This window comes from Artemia franciscana, chromosome 15 (assembly GCF_032884065.1).
Source record: "Artemia franciscana chromosome 15, ASM3288406v1, whole genome shotgun sequence".
In the NCBI taxonomy this organism is placed as follows: domain Eukaryota; kingdom Metazoa; phylum Arthropoda; class Branchiopoda; order Anostraca; family Artemiidae; genus Artemia; species Artemia franciscana.
In genome coordinates this window covers 4,929,789-4,947,888 of record NC_088877.1, presented here as the reverse complement: position 1 = coordinate 4,947,888, position 18,100 = coordinate 4,929,789, and the positions used below count along the sequence as shown (strand labels likewise).

Here is an 18,100-nt window from a genome sequence, read left to right as displayed (position 1 = left end):
TATCTAAGACTTCTGCTTATTTTTCCCACCAACTTTCATCCCGATCCCTCCAATCTAAGCGTTTTCTATCATTTTAGGTTCCCCCGCCCCAAACTCCCCCCAAAGTCACCAGATCCGGACGGGATCTAAAATAAGAGCTTAGAGACACGATATCCTTCTAAATATCAAATTTCATTGAGATCCGATCACCCGTTCGTAAGTTAAAAATACCTCATTTTTTCTAATTTTTCATAATTAACCCCCCCCCAACTACCCCAAAGAGAGCGGATCCGTTCCGTTTATGTCAATCATGTATCTAGGACTCGTGGTTATTTTTCCCACCAAGTTTCATCCCGATCCCTCCGCTCTAAGTGTTTTCTAAGTTCTAGGTTTCCCTCTCCCAACTCCCCCCAGTGTCACCAGATCCAGTCGGGATTTAAAATAAGAGCTCTGAGACACAATATCCTTCTAAATATCAAATTTCATTGAGATCCGATCGCCCGTTCGTAAGTTAAAAATACCTCATTTTTTCTAATTTTTCAGAATTACCCCCCCCCCCCCCAATACCCCAAAGAGAGCGGATCCGTTCCAGTTATGCCAATCATGTATCTAGGACTTATGTTTATTTTTCCCACCAAGTTTCATCCCGATCCCTCCACTCTTAAGTGTTTTCCAAGTTTTAGGTTTCCTACTCCCAACCCCCCCCCCCCAATGTCACCAGATCCGGTCGGGATTTAAAATAAGAGCTGTGAGACATGATATCCTTCTAAATATCAAATTTCATTGAGATCTGATCACCCGTTCGTAAGTTAAAAATACCTCATTTTTCTGATTTTTCACAAATAACCAAATCTTACCAAAATCAAAACAAATAACCAAAATCAAATCTTAAGTTGCTTATCTTCAGGAAACTGCACAAAAACAACCTGCGTAAATGAATAGTCAGGTAAAAGACTGAAAATATTAATATCAACACTTAGCTCAAATGGAGTAAGCAACAATTCATGATACAGTATTGCGTAAAATACTGCCACAGTGTATAGTGTGCAGCGCAATTATTTTTAAGTGACGCAATATTTTTCTAACAGTTCAACAAGAAGGTGTGCCCACCATGATAAGCCTAAAAGTTTATACAAACAAAATGTACTGGGCACCAACTGGATCCGGGGATATTTTCTCGTGGGGCGGGTGCTTATAAAAAATATTAAACAACGTATCAAATATGTGTTTTATGTATTTTATTACGTTTTTACGAGTCGGGCAAAGATTTTTTGGGGGAGGGGGTTCAAGTCCTTACCCTCAATACGGCTTTGATATCAATCCTAATTTAAGGCAAATTAGGAACGAAAGAGAGAGATATTTGTGTAGCAGAGTCCAGCCTAGTTTAATATATTCGGAGCTTATTCCATCAGTATCACATGATTTTCCAAATTTAAAATGTTTAACGGCAATGCAACTATCAGAGGCTCCCATGCTTATTGTTTATTTGTTAAGTTTTGACGAGCTGAGCACATGTAGCAAGGGAAGGACTGCTTTGGAAGGAACGATGGTTTTGTAGGATTAACTATAATTTCATCAGAAGTATTTTTCAACCATTAGATATTAAACCGTATCCACTGCACGCTTTTGGTCTCATTTGGTTTACAGAAAACGGGTCCACTGCGATATCTATCTCAATTGTGTTAGAGTCGATATCAGAATTCTGAAATTTGGCAAGAATATTACGTGGAATCTTAGGAAACAAGACCGATTAGATATGAAAAACTGCAAGTAAAATTCGCTGGACTCTCTTTTGATCGTATTTTGGGGCTCTATACGTATATATGGGGCTAAGTTTGTCTTTCACTCTTGTTACTGCAGCCTCGTTGTAGTTTTAAATTTGCCTTGCAGGTATGCCGTCACTAACTACTTATGTAGTTTTGTTCTTAGTTGTAATAAGTTTTTAGTGGTATATTTGAACTTAAATATTATATGGTTCAATGACCACAGTTTATTATTTGCTCTGATCTGAATTTCTTCGAACGTGGTCAGAACAACAATCTCAATTTACCTATACCAAGGTAAATCGGTTTCTATATGTTAAGCAGAATCTAACACAGCATTTATTTAATGTCTAATTCAATAACAAAAAAAATTACCGCAACAAAACGCCCTTAGATATAAATTATTTTTGTCATACATTAAATTAAAAAAGTACTTATAGTTTTAGTTTGTGCATTAAGATTTCTTATATTCGATCCCTTTGAGACTAGACTGCTAGAAGCTTCCCCCATCCCAAGGGACCTGGGTCCAGGGAGAAACTTCGTAGGAGGAGTTATGCTTCAAATTGTAGCCTATTGTAAAATACAAACATCCGTGTCTTCCTACATCAAAGGTAAAAATATGACTTTCAATGTTTTTCAAAATGTCGTAATTGTAATATTGTTGGTTTCTTCGATTGTTACATTTTAATCCGTACTTTACATTTGAGACAAAACTTGATAGGTGACAGCAAAATATACACCCTAGAGTTTCCTAATTGTGATTTTTCATATTTTATGTAAAAAGCAAAATACGCCTCAAAAATAGAAAATTTCGAAGTTCCTTCTGAAATACTTGGTATTAGAGGACCAAAGTCCTCTAAGTGGCCATATTCTTGTAAGCCTTACCCAGGATGTACGATGAATTTTAGAATAAATGTATATTTTGTATTAAATTCTAGAGTCACAAATCTGCTTTCCTTCCCAGAAATGATGGATTTTGGGCTTAAATTTTGGATATTAATTTTTTTTCTAGAAAGGTCTCAAAATATAATTTGTTATTTGAGGCACGGCAGAGACCAGAAACTGACTGGAGACTTTAGACTGAGTTAGAAATTATTTAGGAGAACCTAATAGCTATTTATAAACTTAATTTATAATAATATTATAAATTATAAATTTATAGCTATTTATGAATAATAGCTATTTTTAAACTTAACGATCAAGCTTCATATGGATCAAAGCATCCTAGGTACAGACCCTCGAAGAACTTCTTCTAGATTTGGATCAACCTTCATTTAGATCAGTGGCTCCCAGCCCATTTACGGTGATGCCCCACCTAGTTATTTCTAAAATCCTGATGTCCCTTAAAGATTAAGAAGATACTTAGTATATTTTTAGGGTTGTCTTCTAGGCATATTTTATGCTCATGAAAAGTATCGTCTGAATAAAAATCCTTTTATACAGTGTATAACGTCATTGAAAAACTAATATGTTTTTTTTTTCAAAATTAAGGCTCTAAAGTAGTCAGCTGAAGGGTGTATATCCTGTCTATGAACCATTAAGTATTGCCATGCCCCACGTTGGGAATCATGGATTAAACTAGATTAAATTTACCAGTTAATTTCCTACTTGCAAATGACGGATTTTTTCTTTTCCTTTTAGATTTCTAATATCCTTTTTTCAGATGGGTTTTAAAAGCTGTTGAATTATACTTGACAATGACAAATGATGAAGAACTGAAAATGAATGGAAATACGAACGGCAGTCCCTCTCAAGATTCGTTGAATGAGCGATCACCTAGTGAACTAAGAAGACTAATATACAAAGTCTTGACAGTGAAGGAGTGGGCTAGTGATGAAAAGTAAGGCGTTTTCTTTTTATCTGGACATGGATTTAAATCGGTCTTATGAGCTGGAAGGGCTTTTGAATATTTTCTGCTTAGTTGAAGAAGCTAATTTTATTTATTGATATTTGGCTTAATCCTGGAATGGTGAAGCCAAAGAAGTTCAAATAATGAAGAACTAAATATAAAAATTTCGGTCTCTCTCTTTCTCACTCCCCCTCTTGCTTCCTATCACTGACTATTCCCCTCCCTTTGTCCAATCCCTCCCTTTCACTCTCCTTCCATCTATCTCTCTCACTGCTCTCTTTCCCCATTTCTCCCTATCAATGTCTTTGATTCTTTCTACCTTTCCCAAACCCGCACGGACTTCTCTCTCTCTCTCTCTCTCTCTCTCTCTCTCTCTCTCTCTCTCTCTCTCTCTCTCTCTCTCTCTCTCTCTCTCTCTCTCTCTCTCTCTCTCTCTCTCTCTCTCACCCACACTCTCTCTCACTCACCCACACTCTCTCTGTCTCCCTCACTGCGATGTAGATAAAACCTATACTACTAAATTCAATATTTCTGACAGCCTTATATTGGAGGTTTCAAGCCCCTATCCACAAAAAATGCAACATTTCGCATTTTTAGTTTTGCTCCCTCTCTTGCTCCCCTTCTCTCTCTGTATATCGGCAACCCATCCTTCCCATTTCTCTCTTCTTTCCTCTATCTCTTTCAATCCTATCTCCCTCTTCTCTTTCCTCCCTAACACTGCCTTCGCTTCTTTTTTCACTGGCACGTGGCCTTGCGTTCTGTTCTTTGGCAAATTATGTTATAATGTATAAAATATTTATTTGTCATACACAAAAAACGGACAGAAATACAATAAAAAACAATTTTTTTTATGCAGCTCAAGAGTGACGTTAAAATTCCAAAGGAATATAAATTGGCATGTGTGTGAGGGATGTTCTTCCTCCTCAACTCCCATCTCTTTGCCCAAAAGTCGTGATGACGCTTTTCTGAAAGATGATTAGAATGTATAGGTATAGCATGTCGGTAAATGTTAGCGCTCTGTTTTCATCTATTTTTCAAAAATATTTGCACTGAAAATTTTGCTGTTTCTATGCATTAAATGTTTGAAAATGTGGTTTGCTTTGAATTGTAGGCCGTTGAAGTGTAGTTTGCGGCAGTAGGCTCTCTCGTATTTCTGATAGTTTCTGTTTTTACTGTCATGTAGAAAAGACACTTGTCCTGTTTTATAATAACAGTCAAAAGTAAAACAGTTCAAAACAGGGATAATACCTTTTTATTGACAGTGAATAGATATAAAATTATTAGTTTTAGTGCTGATGATGATGTTAGTGCTAAAACCTGAGTTTTAGTGCTGATGATGAACACTGTATATGTGTTCGAAATATCCAGTTAAATAATTTTATATCTATTCACTGTCAATAAAAAGGTATCATCCCTATTTTGAACTGTTTTACTTTCGTCATGGAAAGGCAGTGTGGTCTTCGAAGTTATCAATAACAGTCAAGTTTGAATATCGAGGGAAAAGATTTGATAACATGTTTTTAAATTGTTGGTCAATATGGACTAGGGATATTTTTTACTGGTTAGCCTCTTCAGTGGGGGGGGGGGGCATTGCTAGTTGTGATAAGTCTTGTTCTATAATTTATTTGTGAATAGAAAATTCGCACTAATTCAAGTAACAGAAATTTAGTGTTTAAGTTGTGATAATTGAATTATATATCACTAATATTTTTACCGAATATTTCTAAAACCAGTAGATATTAAATGAAGGATTAATTAGGATAATGGGTCTTAATGTTTTACACCAAGTATGAAAGCTTGACGGGCGGCATGCCTGTGGGCTGCAGGGCACGCCTCTGGACTACAGGCTAATTGTGGGCCGTGTAAATAATTCTCTCAAATTGCCCCTAAGCTGTAAAACGGCTAAAGACACTCTGATTGACCTCAGAAAGCTATTAATACCATAGAACTGATCATAAAAAATAAAAAGTTCTATATTCTATTTTACAGAATGGTTGAATTCGGTAATAGAGCTATTGTATGACAAATGTTTAGAGCGTTTTGTGTGGCCATTACTTCTTAATTGATACAACGTTGTAGCATCTTTTAAAATTTCGATGTCTAAAAAAGGTGAGTTTTGTCATAAACGCGATAGATTGATTATGTTTTTTTCTTCAAAAAAAATAATTAATATATAAATAAAATATTAATAATGATAATAAATTAAACAAGTAAAAAATCCTCGAAAAATCAAGTTTTTTTTCAATGTTTCTGAAGGCAATTAACGAGTAATACTTTTTAGGTGATGAATAATATTCTGTTTTACAGAATGGTTGAATTCTGTAATAGAGCTATTGTATGACAAATGTTTAAAGCGTTTTGTGTGGCCATTACTTTTTAATTGATACAACGTTGTAGTATCTTTTATAATTTCGATGTCTAAAAAAGGCGAGTTTTGTCATAAACGTGATAGATTGATTATGTTTTTTTCTTCTAAAAAGAATCACACAGTTCCTTTTGATGGAACTTTTTTAGTGTAAAAAGATTATTATTACAAGAAAAATAAAATAGTGCTTTTTGAACTATCTTTGATATGAATTTTTAATATTAATATGAAAATAGGACAGAAAATGGTCAGTTAGATTTTCCTTCTTCATGCAAAAGTACTGGTCAACGTTCATGTTTTTCCAGATTAACAGTAAAGTAAAATGACCAAAAGTTCCTAGCTAAATTGACCATAGATCAGTTTACAGATCAGTTGACCCAAAGATATTTTTCCAGATTAACAGTAAAGTAAAATGACCAAAAGTTCCTAGCTAAATTGACCATAGATCAGTTTACAGATCAGTTGACCCAAAGATATTTTTCCAGATTAACAGTAAAGTAAAATGACCAAAAGTTCCTAGCTAAATTGACCATAGATCAGTTTACAGATCAGTTGACCCAAAGATATTTTTCCAGATTAACAGTAAAGTAAAATGACCAAAAGTTCCTAGCTAAATTGACCATAGATCAGTTTACAGATCAGTTGACCCAAAGATATTTTTCCAGATTAACAGTACAGTAAAATGACCAAAAGTTCCTAGCTAAATTGACCATAGATCAGTTTACAGATCAGTTGACCCAAAGATATTTTTCCAGATTAACAGTACAGTAAAATGACCAAAAGTTCCTAGCTAAATTGACCATAGATCAGTTTACAGATCAGTTGACCCAAAGATATTTTTCCAGATTAACAGTAAAGTAAAATGACCAAAAGTTCTTAGCTAAATTGACCATAGATCAGTTTACAGATCAGTTGACCCAAAGATATTTTTCCAGATTAACAGTACAGTAAAATAACCAAAAGTTCCTAGCTAAATTGACCATAGATCAGTTTACAGATCAGTTGACCCAAAGATATTTTTCCAGATTAACAGTAAAGTAAAATGACCAAAAGTTCCTAGCTAAATTGACCATAGATCAGTTTACAGATCAGTTGACCCCCCAGATTAACAGTACAGTAAAATGACCAAAAGGTCGAAAGCTGAATTGACCATAGATTAGTTCACAGATCAGTTGACCAAGAGACGTTTTTCCAAATTAACAGTACAGTAAATTGACCAGTAGGTTGAAAGCTGAATTGACTATAAATCAGTTTACAGATCAGCTGACCGAAAGATTAACTGTAACGTTTTTACAAGCTAGTAGTCTCTTTTTTCAGTGTTTCTAACTCACCGTTAGTGAAAAAACAGCCAATAATACAGTGCTTCTAAACCGAGCGTCACATCCCTTTTTTGTTATAGGCTAAGCCCACTCCATCGTCGCCAGCTGGAAGGAGCTTTGAGCCGGGTTCCAGACGGGTTCTATCCCAAAGTCTGGTTGGTCCTTTCAAAGACTTTAGAAGGAATTAATCTCCAAGGTCACAAAATTGACAAAAAAGCCACAACGACAAATATGACCTTGTCTGAACTGAATTTTCGTCTTACTGTTGAAGATATGCTTAGTAAGTGTGTGAATTCGGAGTATCGGCAAATAATTGTTGAGGTAATTCTTTCTCTTGATTTCGAAAAAAGTACAATTTTAAAAAAAGCAACAGAGAAAATAGAGGGATAGAAAGTAAGTGTGTGAGTTCGGAGTATCGGTAAATAATTGTTGAGGTAATTTTTTCTCTTGATTTGGAAATAAGTAAAACTTTAAAAAAAGCAACAGAGATAGATAGAGGGATAGAAAGTAAGTGTTTGACTTCGGAGTATCGGCAAATAATTGTTGAGGTAATTCTTTCTCTTGATTTGGAACAAAGTAAAATTAAAAAAAAGCAACAGAGTAAGATAGAGGGATAGAAAGTAAGTGTGTGAATTCGGAGTATCGGCAAATAATTGTTGAGGTAATTCTTTCTCTTGATTTGGAACAAAGTAAAATTTTAAAAAAGCAACAGAGTAAGATAGAGGGATAGAAAGTAAGTGTGTGAATTCGGAGTATCGACAAATAATTGTTGAGGTAATTCTTTCTCTTGATTTGGAACAAAGTAAAATTTAAAAAAAAGCAACAGAGAAAAATAGAGGGATAGAAAGTAAGTGTGTGAGTTCGGAGTATCGGCAAATAATTGTTGAGGTAATTTTTTCTCTTGATTTGGAACAAAGTAAAACTTAAAAAAAAGCAACAGAGAAAGATAGAGAGATAGAAAGTAAATGTTTGAATTCGGAGCATCGGCAAATAATTGTTGAGGTAATTCTTTCTCTTGATTTGGAACAAAGTAAAATTTTAAAAAAAAGCAACAGAGAAAAATAGAGGGATAGAAATTAAGTGTTTGACTTCGGAGTATCGGCAAATAATTGTTGAGGTAATTTTTCCTCTTGATTTGGAACAAAGTAAAATTAAAAAAAAGCAACAGAAAAAGACAGAGGGATAGAAAGTAAGTGTGTGAATTCGGAGTATCGGCAAGTAATTGTTGAGGTAATTCTTTCTCTTGATTTGGAACAAAGTAAAATTAAAAAAAAAGCAACAGAGAAAGATAGAGGAATAGAAAGAGAGAGAAATTGAGACGAAGGTTTCTAACGAATATCAAATTATTCTAGTTTTATTTTAGGAGATATCTCCTTGTCACATATAAGTGTTAAATAAGTGTCACATAAGTGTTAAAAAACATACAAGTTTTTATTTTTTTATATATATATAAAGTGACTATCGTTGCTTATTTGAAACACAAAAAGCTGCATTTTTCAAACCCAAAGTCGTTTTTAGAAGGGATCCTCTAGACCGGTCGCTCCCAACCGATGTTGCGCCATGCCCCACATAGGCATTTCTAAAATCCTAATGTTTCCCTCGCCCTCGTAATATTTAGATTTTGTTGCTCTTTGTACGCGCTTTCACCTGAAGGAAGCCTAAGGCCATTAACTAGGTATCTTTTTGGTTCGGTCTGAAACTGACGTAAATAAACATGTGTGACAACATTTTTAAGTGATTGTCTTGCAGATACAAATTTCAACTCTGTTATTAAAGAAAAAAAAAAATTTCGATACAGAATATTCCCGAAGCTTTTTTTTTAACTGTGCAGTTTACCTATTCAAGTTAAATTTTTTTAGCTATGACCTGACCTTTCTACTTATTTCGGCTCATTTTTTTCTTTTAGGTAGCGCAATTTTGGATTTTGCAAGAATTGAACAAGATTTAAAAATGAATCAATAAAATATAATGAAGAAACGATCCAAAATTAAGGCCGAACAAAAGTCCTTAAAAAACACACAAAGCGAAAATTTCGTGAAGACATAATAAGATGCAAAAACAATGATAATAAAAAAAAATTAACTGGAAAAGAAAGTAGCTCTACGGTTTGTTGTTGCTGTTTGTGTGTGTTTTATGTTAATTGAATATGATAAATTAAAAAGAAACTATGGGATTAAATACTACTCCAATCAGGTCTAAAAGCCAGAAACTTACAAACGGCAGTTTTTATTTTTGGCTATTGACTCTCTGCAACTTTACAACAAAGCGATATTATAGCTAAATGACAATCCACTAAGCCCTGTTTCTTAGAAGTAGGTGCAGAGCTAATTTCTAAAGCCCAGAGGTACTGGGCTTTGGATTCTTTGATTTGGTTATCAATACCTTTTCTGGGGATCAATAGCATGTCATTGGTTATTTCTGGTCTTTTAATTACTCTCAAGTATCCTATTAAGTATTCCTTAGGTTAGTATTTTTTAGCATTATGAAATGTTGTGTAAGTAAGTGTCTTTAAATATTACATTTTTGTGAGAATTTTTGTCTGTTTTACTGGCTAAGGAGTGTGGGAAATTAATAAAAAAAGGAAATTCCTCTCTGCAAACAATAACGCAAAACGTTAAACCATCAAGCGTTACCTCGGTCAAAACATAATCCTAATTATGAAAACGTATATGGAAATGTTGGTTGCATTTATCTTATTAATATATTTGTTTTCGGCTTTACATTGGGCAGAAGATAAAAGACTCGAACTTTCCAACAAGAGTACAAAAGATTTCCTTTTTCCATTTTTTTACTTTTATATTTTCTTTAAAACTAGCCGTAATGGCTTGGTGGTTGGCGCGATGGTTTGAGAATTCTCTGTCCAAGGGGCACGGGATTGATCCCTAACATAGCCAGTTATTTGGTTTGGGCGGGGGTCACTGGCGTGACTCTGTAAGCTCAGCCAGAGTCGATCCAGCTTTAAATGGGTACCTGGAGAAATCTGTGGAAGGTAAGCAGGAAGGGTGTGCGAAAGCACAGGATGAATGGCCCCCAGTCCCCCATTGCACTTCCCGGCTGAAGGGTCACGAAACGGAGATCAGCACCGCCAGTTTGACTTAAGGGTCTAGTGCCGTCATACTACTACTACTACTACTATTTTTAAACTATTTTAATTGTTTAAATTTAATTACCTTAGAATCAAATTGGGCTTTTTTTAAATTCCTATTCATCTGGTTGGCAATACTCCGCTGTCAATGACTTTAGTAATTTTAATTCCTATTAAGCACATCTTAGAGTGCCAAAGAGTCTATTATATTCAGTCTTTGATTTTCTTTTGGTGCAAGCTAACCACCCAAACTTTGCCAATTGTCTGGTTGCTAGGAGTAGCAAAGTATCTTCAACTACCTGACAATGCTACAAATTTTGGTACATATAAAAAATGAAAGTAAGTCACGTCTTAAAGAAAAAATAACTAATTAGGAAACGCTCTACAACTTAATGATTATTACGCATAAACACAAAGAACATGGATTCTGTGTCGTATTTTTATCAATGGGCCTAAGCCATATCCTAATTGGTAGAGTAGAGGTCAGAAGGATAATACACCTTAGAAAGTTTATATAAAATAGAAGAGGCCACGCCTGCGTATCCTTTATTTTCATTCTTATTGGTGGGTATAACAAGATTAGAAGAGCTCCGTATTAACCTTTCATTGTCTGAAAATCAACCATGATATTTGGAAGAACACAAGATAAGGAATCTACTGGTACTACTTTTGATTGGTTGCCATTTTTTGTTCAGAAGCGGTCAACCGCTGTAAATATACCAAGAGAAATCCTGTATGAAGACCAGGGCTGCCACCCTGTGAGAAAAAAAAATCACTACATTTTAATGGTTTTTGGGTTTATTTCGTGTTTTTTTTTCAATAATTTAGTGATTTGTGTGCTGATTTGGCGATTGTTTTTGGCAATATAAAACATCACTAGAAATAGTGATACTAAAGGGTGGCAACCTTGATAAAGACTACTTGTGAGAAGGAAACTCTGTTGAACGGGCATTTTGTTCTTTACCCACTCTACAGCATAACGTAATTCCGAAACAGTTGGCCGTTAAATATAGCTGATTGCAATGGATTATAATCGGTTTTTGTCACTGACAACCATTTTATTTCAAAGAGAAGGCTTTTCTTTGGGCCTTAGTATTTAACTTCGTAAGCATCTGATACTCCATGGTCATGCCTGAAAATAACTGACAACATACTTAGACTTAAGTTTCTTGACGCCTAGAGACGCATAGGGCAGCAACAGACTATTTTTGGCAGAGTGTACTTCAATTCCATGAAAATTTCACAGAAATAGCTCTTAATTAGGCAACGAAATTATGGGAAATATGAAAAAAACACATTTCTAAAAATATAGAATAACATAGAAAACATAGAATAATCGATAAATCACGTATGCTTTGGTCTTCCCCCACCTAGATTTTCCACGTCGTAAGTTTCCTCACGTAAGTTTCATCTTCTGCTTAGCTTAGAGTGATCTTTCAAGTAATATATTTGTAATAGGTATTTATAACAGGTATTTATATTATTGGAGTGTATCTCCCTACTGGCTCTTTTTGAATTTTTTTTTATTCCTTATAAGAGAAATCTTTAATAGAAAATTCACGGCTGTGCCAAGACGTTATAGTCGTAAGATGCCAAGTTGCCCCATTGTGGAATCTATTAAGCAGGTAGCCAAAGCCGTCAACTTTGACAAATCAGGATGCGAAAAGCTATGGAGGAATGTGGTATTAAGAGGACAACCTTAAAAGACTATTTCAAAGGTCAATAGAGAGAATTACCTAAAAATCTTTTTAGATAATTATAAATTTAAAAAGTATATTTTCTTCCATGAAAATTTCACAGAAATAGCTCTTAATTAGGCGACGAAATTATGGAAAATACTAAAAAACACATTTCTAAAAACATAGAATGACATAGAAAACATAGAATAATCGATAAATCACGTATGCTTTGGTCTTCCCTCACCTAGATTTTCCACGTCGTAAGTTTCCTGACGCAAGTTTCATCTTCTGCTTAGCTTAGAGTGATGTTTCAAGTAATATTTATATAATACTAACTACTACTACTAATAACTCACTGCAGCACCAAGCCGCCTGAGGCCAACACAGCTACGCACGCTCCTCCTCCAACCTAATCTATTTAAAGCCTCCCTCTTTACACCCTCCCAGGAAGTTCCCATTTCCTTTAAATCCTTATTTATGACATCCTCCCAACCCAGACAAGGACGACCTGCTTTCCGTGTAGCCCCAGACGGTTGGCCAAAAAGGACAATCTTCGGTAATCTGTCATCCTTCATCCGTAGAACGTGGCCTAGCCATCTCAACCTTTCTTTCATTATAGCCCAAGAAAGCGGGATTGAACCACACTTTTCGGACAACCTACTGTTTGAAATACGGTCAGTCAGCCGGGTACCCAGAACAATCCGTAGGCAATTTCTCTGGAAAACATCTAGTAAATTTTCATCTGCTTTTCGGAGTGTCCATGCTTCAGAGCCATATTTGACCACTGTCATCACTGTAGCTTCCAATATTCTAATCTTGGTTTGTAGGCTTATCTTTCTATTCTTCCAAACTTTTTTTAACTGTGAAAAAACACCCTGAGCTTTAGCTATTCTACTTTTAACATCTTCACTGCTCCCACCATCTTTACTAATAATACTACCAAGGTAACTGAAGCTCCCAACCTGATCAATCTTTTCGTTACCTAAGGTCACCTGTTCATCTTCACTTATTCCTAACCTTAGTGACTTAGTCTTCTTAACATTAATTTTCAAGCCTATTTTAGCACCCTGAACTCGTAAAACCTCTAAAAATTCATTCATTTTGCTCACACTTTCATCTAATATGCTTAAATCATCAGCATAATCTAAGTCCAGGAGCGTTCTTCCTCCCCATTTGATTCCATGGTCTCCAATTTCCTTTCCTGTGCTCCTTAAGACGAAGTCCATCAAAATGATCCATATAAAGGGGGATAGAACACAACCCTGCTTAACTCCTGATTTAATACAAAACCAGTTGCTAACCTCATTTCCTACCTTAACCGCAGCAGTATTATTCTCGTACATAGCGCAAATCACTTTAATGTATTTTTCTGGTATACCATATAACGATAAGACCTTTGTCAACGCTGTTCTATCAACAGAATCGAAAGCTTGCTCATAATCGATAAAACTAAGGACCAAAGGTGTTTGACAACGAAGGGACTTCTCAATTATTAACCTAAGAGTGAAAACATGGTCGACACATCCTCTACCTTTTCTAAAACCGCATTGTTCTTCCCTTAAAACTTTGTCTACAGCATGTCTCAGTCTAAAAAGTATCATATTACTCAGTAATTTGCTACCTACAGAGACCAGACTAATGCCTCGATAATTCCGACATTCACTCTTGTCACCTTTCTTATACAGTGGTTTAATTAAGGTTTTCCTAAAATCATTGGGTACTTCCCCTTTTTCAAAAATCATGTTCATAATCTTCAGTAGCTTATTCCTAACCTCAGAGCCACCATATTTAAGGAACTCATTAATCATACTATCAGCACCTGGGGCCTTATTATTTTTTAATCCTTCTAGTACTGTCGCTAATTCTTCCTCACTAAACAAATCTTCCTTCACATCCAAGGTATCACAAACTTTTTCATTTTCATCTATATCTTTTCCTGCAACTGTATCTCGGTTTAGCACATTCTCAAAATGTTCCACCCATCTTTCTTTAACTTTTTCCTTATCACTAATTGTGACCCCATTTCTATCTTTAACTGGGACTAGTCCGGATCGGCTACTCCCTTTCAATTTATTAACATGCCAGTATAATATTTTACTATTATGCCGTCTAGCCGCATCTTCCAGATCCTCAGCAATTTTATCCATCGCCTCCATTTCACATCTCCTTAGTTCATATTTTAATGCTTTCTCCACTTTCTTTACATTCCTTTTGTTTTCATACGACCTATCGCTCAGATAATTCTTATACAAACCCCTTCTACTCTCTATTAAACCTAAAGCTTTTTCACTAATATTCCTAGTTGCTGTCTTAGCACTCTTCCCTAGGACACCATCAGCAACTTCACAAATTGTTTTTCTGAAATTATTCCATCCATCTTCCACATTGTCAAATTTTAAACCCTCAAGTTTAGTACTCAACTGTTCCTGGAATTTTTTTCTCAAATTTTCATCCTGAAGTCTACCAACATCATAACTTTCCGGGAGGGAGTTACTCTTCCAAAATTTCAGCTTTAAATTAACCTTAGATACTACTAGATGGTGATCTTTACTTTTAACATCAATAACGGCACTCCTATACACCCTAGTATCTTGTATTGATCCTGCTAGTCTTCTGTTTACAATAACATAATCAATAAGGTTTGCTGTCTTACCATCACGTGAATACCATGTCAACTTATGGGCCATTTTGTGACCAAACACCGTATTGGTTATAACTAGGTTGTTACACCTACAAAATTGCAAAAGCCTATAGCCATTACTGTTTTCTTTTCCTACACCAAAATTACCTAGGCTAGGATACCATCTATCCCTATTTCTACCAACCTGGGCATTAAAATCTCCTAGCAAAAACACCATATTTCTACCTGGTACCCTGTCTATTTGCTCCTGTAACTGTAAGTAAAATTCATCTGAGTCACTAGTATCTCCATCAGTTGGTTCAATGGGGGCATATACTACTATAACTGATACCCTAAACTTTTTAGTCATAAAATGAGCAATTAGTATTCTATTATTAATACCTTCCCAGCCTAAACAAGACTTAGCAGCTTCCTTATTCATCATGAGCCCTACTCCCTGTCTATGTACCCCATCCTTCCTTCCTGAGTAAACAAATTCTATGTCACCTAATTTCATGCTTCTTACCCCTGGGATATGAGTTTCTGAAACTCCTAATAAATCCAGTTCAAACCGTCTGAATTCGTCAGTCAAAATGTCGATGCGATAGTCATTTTTTAACGTCGTAACATTCCAAGTTCCAATTTTCATGTTCTTTAAATCTTTGAAATTATTTTGGCCTCAAGAAAAGCAGTGATCCCGGATACCAGTGCAGGATGGGGACCAACATATCTTCTCAAGTCTACACCGAAGCGCTTAAGCCGGCTTAGAACCGGACAGCAAGAAGTCCCTGGGACCTCCAGTAAGTTGGAGGCTTTGTGCAATCCTGGGCCCATCTTGGTCACAACATGGTTTTCAGCACTTGGCGATGCTCTTCTATCAACAAGAGTCGAAATCCTGCACAGACAGTCCCAAGCCTATTACCTCCGACTCATTATATATTCATGCCTACAAATATTATGCTACTACGGGGAGGCAGCCCATAGTAGATAAATTAGCTAGGAAGAGGTTTTTCAGCTCGAAAACGCCCATCAAAACAAACCAAGCCCAGAAAATTATCCAATAATCAGAATCCCGTACGAGTGCTGTGTTGTTTACTAGGCTATAATTTCCTCGAGGGGCGCCACTCCTCAAGTGGTAAAAATTGACCACAAGTTTCCCAGTCTTGCAGGTACCCCGAAAGGGTCGAGGCAGCCCTTTACAGAGGCCGTTGTCCATAAATCTGGATCTTACGCCCTGCCGCAGTTGTCCTCCTATAGAGGATCCTCCCACGATGGTGTTCTGCTTCACCATGCAATTTAACCCATTACTGGGAGAAGGTTTGTAACTCATCTGACGCGTGAACACGGCAGTTGGCCCTGCTGAGTGTACATTTGAGGGGCCTTCTTCCTCCTCCACCTGAAATTATGACCCCCAGGGGAGGGTTTCCCAGTTTCTATTATGGGCCCCACTGGGACAAGGTCCTACTTGGCCTAAGCCTCCTATGGAGCTACTCTACCTATCTATAGGGCTTACATATATACATATATATATATATATATATATATATATATATATATATATATATATATATATATATATATATATATATATATATATATACATACACATACATACATATACATACACACATACATACACATACACATACATACACATATACTCACTAACGTGCAAATATATACCCTGAATTGGTATAGGCTAGGTCTGTATATGGTGAATATTAATTATTTATATAATAGGTATTTATAACTGGTATTTATATTATTGGAGCGTATATCCCTACTGGCTCTATTTGAATTTTTTTTTTATTCCTTAAAGAGAAACCTTTAATAGAAAATTCACGGCTGTGCCAAGACGTTATAGTATAGTATAAGTATATAATATATAGTATAGTATAAGATGCCAAGTTGCCCGATTGTGGAATCTATTCAGCAGATAGCCAAAGCCGTCACCTTTGACAAATCACGATGCGAAAAGCTATGGAGGAATGTGGTATTAAGAGGACAACTTTAAAAGACTATTTCAAAGGTCAATAGAGAGAATTACCTAAAAATCTTTTTAGATAATTATAAATTTAAAAAAGTATATTTTCTTCACAGAAAAGTGGAGAAGGGGTGTTAAAACTAGAAGAGAATAGAAATAACCCTAAAGGTAAAAAAAGGTAAAGGATTCGGCATTAGACTTTACGTGCTGATCTCCGTTTCTTGGCCCTTCAGCCAGGCAGTGCAATGGGGGATTGGGGGCCAACCATCCTGTGCTTTCGCACACCCTTCCTGTTTACTTTCCCCAGATTTCTCCAGGTACCCATTTAGAGCTGGGTCGACTCTGGCTAAGCTTACAGAGTCACACCAATGACTCGGACGGGATTCGAACCCGCGTCCTCTCAGACAAAGGATCCTTAATCCAGCGCACCAATCCACTCGGCCTATAACCCTAAACGTGGAACATAACCTATCGAGAGAACCACAACTCTGCTTCCCTGATTGAATGGTATAATAAAAATATATTTTTAAAAATATATTTTTAAAAATATATTATTAAAAATATATTTTTGAATAATAAAAATGTATTTTCCATAATTTTGTCGCAAAAAATTAAATTCCACTTTGAAATATCCTATTAAGAGCCATGAAGTGCATTAACCCTATTAAGCCCATTTATCTCATTGTTCTGAACAATTAGTCATTCTGAAACTGGTTGCACTGCTTCAATTAGAGATAGTAAAAATAGTAAAAATTTAGTAAAAATAGTAAAAATATAAAGTTAGAGTTTTACATAATTAGTAAAAATAGTAAAATAATAAAAATTAGAGATACTAAAAATGTTCTATTTAGTAAAACTATTTTAGTAAAACATTTAAGCGGTATTTGTGTTTTTCCCGTTATTGCACAAAGATACACAAACACCGGACTTAAAGAAATCAAATAATTTTAATATGTGTCTTAATTTTGTTCATAATACTTCAAACTTGAATTCATGGTGTTTAGACATTACTTTGTCTAGCTAGACTTATCTTCTCATATTTACCATGAAAATTCGTAAGAATATCATGTCGAGGACACGTTTTAACCAGATAAATAGCGTGTTATATCTAGATTGATAAGAGTTGTTATTAATCTGAAACTAGCTGTGTTGCTTCAATGAGTGACTAATAAAAATAGAATTGTGTTTTACTACAGTGGTCTTCGCCTTATTCCCATTATTGCACAAAAACTGGTGTTAAAGGAATCAAATAATTTTAATTTGTTCCTTATTTTTCTTCATAATGCTCCGAACTTAAATCATTGGTGTCCAGACATTACTTGTGTAGAGTAGGGGTTTCCAAAGACTGGATCCGAACCATCTAACGAAATTTCCAATCTTGTTTTTTTTTTTTTTTTTTTTTTTTTTATAAGTGTTGTCAATATAAATGAAAGAGTTTTAAAATAAAAAACTATACT

General features: G+C 35.4%; 1 protein-coding gene across 7 annotated transcripts in view; it reads left to right on the top strand.

Annotated features, from left to right (window-relative positions):
• The window catches only part of LOC136035961 (probable phosphorylase b kinase regulatory subunit beta), a 121,892-nt gene that overhangs the window by 100,359 nt on the left and 3,433 nt on the right, over positions 1-18,100 (top strand). For all 7 annotated transcript variants that reach the window (XM_065717853.1, XM_065717848.1, XM_065717847.1 and 4 more), the window contains 2 exons: positions 3,406-3,582; positions 7,356-7,596. In XM_065717853.1, the coding sequence (XP_065573925.1) occupies positions 3,406-3,582; positions 7,356-7,596 (418 nt within the window). The remainder of the gene's footprint in view (positions 1-3,405; positions 3,583-7,355; positions 7,597-18,100) is intronic.